The sequence below is a fragment of the Triticum aestivum genome, chromosome 5A (genome assembly GCF_018294505.1).
Source record: "Triticum aestivum cultivar Chinese Spring chromosome 5A, IWGSC CS RefSeq v2.1, whole genome shotgun sequence".
Classification (NCBI taxonomy): Eukaryota; Viridiplantae; Streptophyta; class Magnoliopsida; order Poales; family Poaceae; genus Triticum; species Triticum aestivum.
In genome coordinates this window covers 447,773,855-447,779,544 of record NC_057806.1, presented here as the reverse complement: position 1 = coordinate 447,779,544, position 5,690 = coordinate 447,773,855, and the positions used below count along the sequence as shown (strand labels likewise).

Below are 5,690 nucleotides of genomic sequence, written 5' to 3'. Positions count from 1 at the left end.
AGCCTTTCAAAAAAATGAACGTCAATTATTTGAAAAGTGTGTATACAATGTATAAAACATGTTTAAGTAATGCAAAAAATCATTTGTAAAACGAATTACCAACCCAAAAATATGCACGTAGTTTTTTTTAAAAATATCATGGATTTAAAAAAAATATACGTGACATTTTTTGAATATGTTTATACAATGTGAAAATATTGTGTAGCATGGAAAAATTCTTTTATATCATTCAAAAAAATAAATGTGACATTTCAAAAAACCACACGTTTGTAAAAATAGTAGTGACATTTTAAAAGAAATATACAATGTACAAAATGTTTTGGTGGTTTTTTGGATTATACAATTTAAAGAATTATACATTTTAAAAATAGTAGTAAAAATTAAAAATAATTCTTAACGTTTGTTTGAAAAATATATTGCATGCATAAATTTTTTTGGAAAACATGTATTTGAAAAATGTTCAATGTGTACAAATAAATGTGTCCACCTGTATATGAAAAAGAGAAAGAAAAAAAACCCAAAGAAAACCATTGAAGAAACGAAAATAAATAGGAAACTGAAGGTAAACGAAGAACATGGTGAAAAAACGCCAAAAAAGATAACCAAAGAAAAACAAAGAAACCCGATGAAGAAACGCAGAAAACTGGTCAAAAGAGAATGACAAACGTAAAACACACACACAGAAAAAGAAGTAAAAGAGAAAGACATAGAAACCATAAAGGAAAACACAGTGAAAAGAAAGAAGAAAAGCAATAAAACCAGACCTATCCAGCGAGTATACTACATAAAAGAGAAAGATCCACCTACAATGACCGAACGAGCAAACACAGCTTTGGTTTCTGAGCATCTGATGATGAGATGAGGTTAGCGGAGCTCTGCAGTCGGAGCTGAATTCATCGATGCTGCAATCTTCCGCACATGGTCGGTAAATACCCTATGTCTTCCTATTGTTATTCATGGTGGGTATACCTCGTGCAAGGGATTGAAATGATGTATAGTGGGCTACGGAGAGTCTAATATATGAGAATAGAAGGAAATGAGAGCTTTCCTTCCTCCACCTTACATGCATCGTGTGGGCTAGGTCTTCCACGTTCGTGAGTCTCGTCTTGACCTGGAGTTGTCATTGTAACCTTAAGCTTATGTAGTTTACATATCCAATCCGATAAGAAAACCAACCAATCAAACCAATTTAGAAAGAACACGCCAATCAATTAAAGAATGGTGTGAAGTAAATAACTAACAAACTTGTATACTAGGTACTCAAAGACACTTTAGGTCATCAAATCCTCACGAAAATCTTGGCAGTAACTCACCACACTTTTTCAAAAGCAGACTTTCGCCCCAAATGGCCGAACAATTCACCACACTTTTTCAAAAGCAGACTTTCGCCCCAAATGGCCGAACAATACAAGGTGTAGAGAAAACTTTTATACAGGTCGTTCAAAGAAAAACTAATACACACAAACAATAACACCAACAAAGCACCGGAAGTGCGCCTGTTGTACCCCCATCCGTTTGTCATCATGAAGTAGCGGCCGAACCACAATAAGAAAAAACCTAAGAACCGATACCTAAGACTATGCCACAAAGTCTCCACCAAATTTTCATCGCAGAGGGGCCAGCTTCCCTCCTCTCTGGACCGAGGAGTGTCACCCCTACCGGTGGACAGAAGAGACCGAAGATTTCATGATATGGGTGTGTCTGCTCTTATTATATGAGAAATAATCATGTCTCATCTAACTCCTACATCATTGAATCTTACGTGAGTATTCGTGTGAATTTTTTTAATCAAATAGTATAGGAGTCGGATGAGATTTTGTTAATTCTCATCTAGATGAGATTTCACAAATAGGTCATAATACAAACGAGTGTTATGTTCATCACAAGTCTCCTCAAAACACAAGCACAACCTCACTGTAACCAAAACACAATCTTAGATGGTCATTTGTACAACCCAAAACGGCACGTAGTTTACATACTATGAAATCTCAAAAGAACCATCCAAGCAATCAAAGGGCCACCAAAGAATGGCGTGAATAGCTAGCGAACTCCTACGGCAGGCACCAACTGCTAGGTGCTAGCTCGGCAGACATATGCTCACTCTATAGCTGCCTCCCCCAGCTCGATCCTTGTCCGCGCCGCGAATCATCGTGGTCCGGTCAACTAATCCTCCTTCTGGTGGGCGTGGGCGGCCAGGGCCACGGGCGACGACGGCTCCACGATGCCGGCGCGGGGCGAGGGCTCGCCGCCGAGCGGCAGGTCGGAGAGCAGCGCGACCATGCGGCGGGCGCTGTGGGAGCGCGCCGGGGGAGGGCAGAGGGTCTTGGTGGTGGAGAAGACGGAGGAGGACTGGGCGAGGATGAGGTACACCAGCGCCTGCACCAGCACGAACAGCCCCACCTTCAGCAAGGCACCGTGCTGGCTCGCCATCTCCAGCTCCATTCCGACTCCCGAGCTTTGATCACACGGCACCAGCGAATTCACCAAGCAGTTTCTTCCCTGAGTGGATAAGAATGATCCACTCAGAATCTCTCGAGAATATGTTGCTTGTTTGATGTGTTTGTGAGGTCTGGCGGTGTGGGCTACGCGCTTATATAACGGCGAGACGCCGGCTTGACCGCCGCCGGGGTGAGGGTGCAATGCAAAGTTGCTTCGTCGATCGGTCGCCAACTTGGGGTGTGGAGTTTCGGGTGGTTCGGCGAAAGGCAACGCCAGTTCCACGGGGTTGGATGGAAACCGCTCGACCTGCTCCGTGCTCTGCTCACCGCTCACGTGTGCAGAGATTATAGTATTATTACTCGAGTCTCTCTCACGGAAGTGCTCTCAAGAAATGTAATATTTGCTTCTATTTTTTGAAAAGATACTATTATTTATATGACGGAGCCTCACTCCTCATATAGCAAATCAGAAGGAAATTCAATTTGGCAATACGTAGGTCATTTTTCCAGATGAGGGTCAACGTATTGATTATTATTGAAGTAATTCCCCACGAGTCCAGTGAGAAAAAAACTTCTGGAATTTGACAAGCAGCGTTAGCTGAATCGAACATGACTGAAAAACCGTATCATTTAGGCATTTATGTTCAGTGAACCTTTGCCTTTTTTAAGCATTTCGCATCTACTATTCATAGCTCAAAAGATTTTGCACAGATCTCACCTACTTTTCTTGCCTCAGAAGAATTGAGGCCCCTCCAGCCGGGTTCAACTTTTATGATATTTCTTCTTTGAAGGCCAGGAAAACAGTCATCCGATATGATTGTTGGCGTTTGTAAATGATACTTTTTTAATGAAAAATGATCCTTATAATTACTTGATGTTTTCATGAACAATATGTAAGCAGTAAAATATTTATAATCAGCATCTCCAATTTACCATCCCCTCATCTCGGGTGCAACTACAGTAGCTTGATCAAACAACATCCTACTGGAAGATAGTCACAAAGTGTGTTTTAAGTAGAAACACAACAATCAAGTATCAGGCAATCTCACTGAATGTGATAGTATAAGGTCAACAATGATGAATAACATGGTATTCTTTAACAATAGGTTTTGCTCTTAGCATGGTAACCACTCCAGCGACCATTGCGCACAACTTCGAACTTTGTGGATCTCTAACATTTGGTAGCCCCATGTAAATTGCATACATGTAATCCGTGTAAATGTTTTTTCCAATATGCTTTTAACCTACTATTTTCACTGAAAAGCAAGTTAAGTGAATAAAGTACTGATGGAGATAACTTTGTGAGTTGGTTCATGGTAAGATCATGCCAAGTTTCACAATTATATGAACAACGACTACTCCATCTACAAGATTCTCTATAAGGAGAAAAATCATATTCTTTTTTTTGCGAAAAAACTTTCAATCTATTCATCTTCAATCATGGTAGTACAACAAACACAGGAAATAATAAAATTTCATCCAGATTCGTAGAACACCTAGCGACGACAACAAGCACTGAAGCGAGCCGAAGGCGCGCCGCCGTCATCGCCCTCCCTCGCCGGAGTTGGGCAAAACTTGTTGTAGTAGACAGTCGAAAAGTTGTCGTGCTAAGGCCCCGTAGGACCAGCGCAGCAGCACAACAACCGCTGCCGATGAAGAGTAGCGTAGATCAGAAGGATCCAACCTGAAAACACATGAACGTAGACGAACTACGACCAGATCCAAGCAAATCCATCAAGGACAGATCCGCCGGGGACATATCTCCACACACCTACCGATGATGCTAGACACACCATCGGGACGGGGGGGGGGAGGCTAGGCGGGGAGAACCTTATTCTATCTTCAGGGAGCCACCACCGTCTCGTCTTCCTGAGCAGGACACAAACCCTAACAAAACGCGAAAGAACAACTGAAAACAGAGCCCCCCCCCTCCCGCCGACAATGGCCGAGATCCACCACGCCACCATGACCCTAAGGCCACCGGAGACGAGGCGGACCGACAGCGACACCGGCGGGAGGCAGGGGAACCCTAGACTTTTCTTGGGGAAGAGGCTATGTTCGGGTCCCGAGCATGTGTCCAGTTGGCTCAGAAAAATCCTATTCTACACATATAGCAAACCTATAGCATACTGTATATCGGTACAAATTAAAGCTTGACATTCCACTTGAGTTTATATTTTGTTCAATCCATATACATGGAAGGTAATATTGCATTTACAAATCTGAACTTATAACATTATTAGCAACAAATATTGTGTCATACTAAATTAAATAAGCCAACCTCAGCACATGAAATTATGCCCTGGATCATGTTCTACTGAAGAAAAAAACTAAGGCGTATAGATCTGATTCAAGTGGAATAAGGAGGGATCAAACAAACCAATGAATCACAACAATGTCGCATTGCTCTAAGGGAACCCATCAGCCTCCTTCTCGTTGGCGCCGATGAACTCCATTTGGCTATTTCCCTCGCCCCGTCCTCAACATCTTCTATAACATGTCCTATGTCGCCCTTGACGTCTTCTCGGCCACCAACGCTGTCGCAAAGCCATGTTAACCATGTTTTACTTCACGCCTCACGTATCACATGTACTACTACTCAACCATGCATATGAGTGAAGACGGTAGAATTGAACCTTTCTGTGTATTTTTTCTTTGTTTTTAAGGACCCCATATAAATGGACATTTTTTTGACGTCCTTATAAATGGACATTGTTGCTTGTGACCACTGACTGATCACCTAGCCTTTATCCGATTGGAGTACCAAGGCTCCTTTGGTTCAAAAGAATATTGAAGGAAAATATAGGGTTTATTTTTAGGCCGGTCGCTAGGGATCTCGATTCATTAAAAATAGGCTGTCCAGTTAATTAATAAAAAAAACTAGGCTAAAACCGTCATACCAGCGCACACATGGCAACATTGACTGACCTGGCCATTCACATGAAGATACGAAAACGTTGCAGAGAAGAAACACGAAGTTGAGGTCGTCACCAAGTGTCATCATCATCACTCCTCCACGAGCCAGTGACTCTAGCATCGACTTCCACCAATGGAGTCCTTGTCGGCGAAACGTCAGAACCCATGTCGACCCGTGCCAAACAGACGGGCACAAGTGTAGGTGTCCAGAGAGCTCCGACTAAGAAGACTGTCAAAACCCAGGAAAAATGGGCAGAGCTAGCGCCAACCAACACTTCCTCGAAGACCACTAGCCACTTGTCATCGTCATTGCATATGCATCTCTAAGGCAGCTCT

General features: G+C 42.6%; 1 protein-coding gene across 1 annotated transcript; it reads right to left on the bottom strand.

Moving 5' to 3' along the window:
• Positions 1-1,917: 1,917 nt before the first annotated feature.
• On the bottom strand, positions 1,918-2,576 carry LOC123107132 (uncharacterized). The gene has a single exon (XM_044529139.1). It carries the CDS (start codon positions 2,440-2,442, stop codon positions 2,164-2,166), a length of 279 nt encoding a protein of 92 aa, XP_044385074.1. The 5' UTR covers positions 2,443-2,576; the 3' UTR covers positions 1,918-2,163.
• Positions 2,577-5,690: the final 3,114 nt, after the last annotated feature.

Bases quoted from the DNA above. Each gene is read 5' to 3' on its own strand.
- LOC123107132 (XM_044529139.1), bottom strand. From the start codon at position 2,442: ATGGAGCTGGAGATGGCGAGCCAGCACGGTGCCTTGCTGAAGGTGGGG.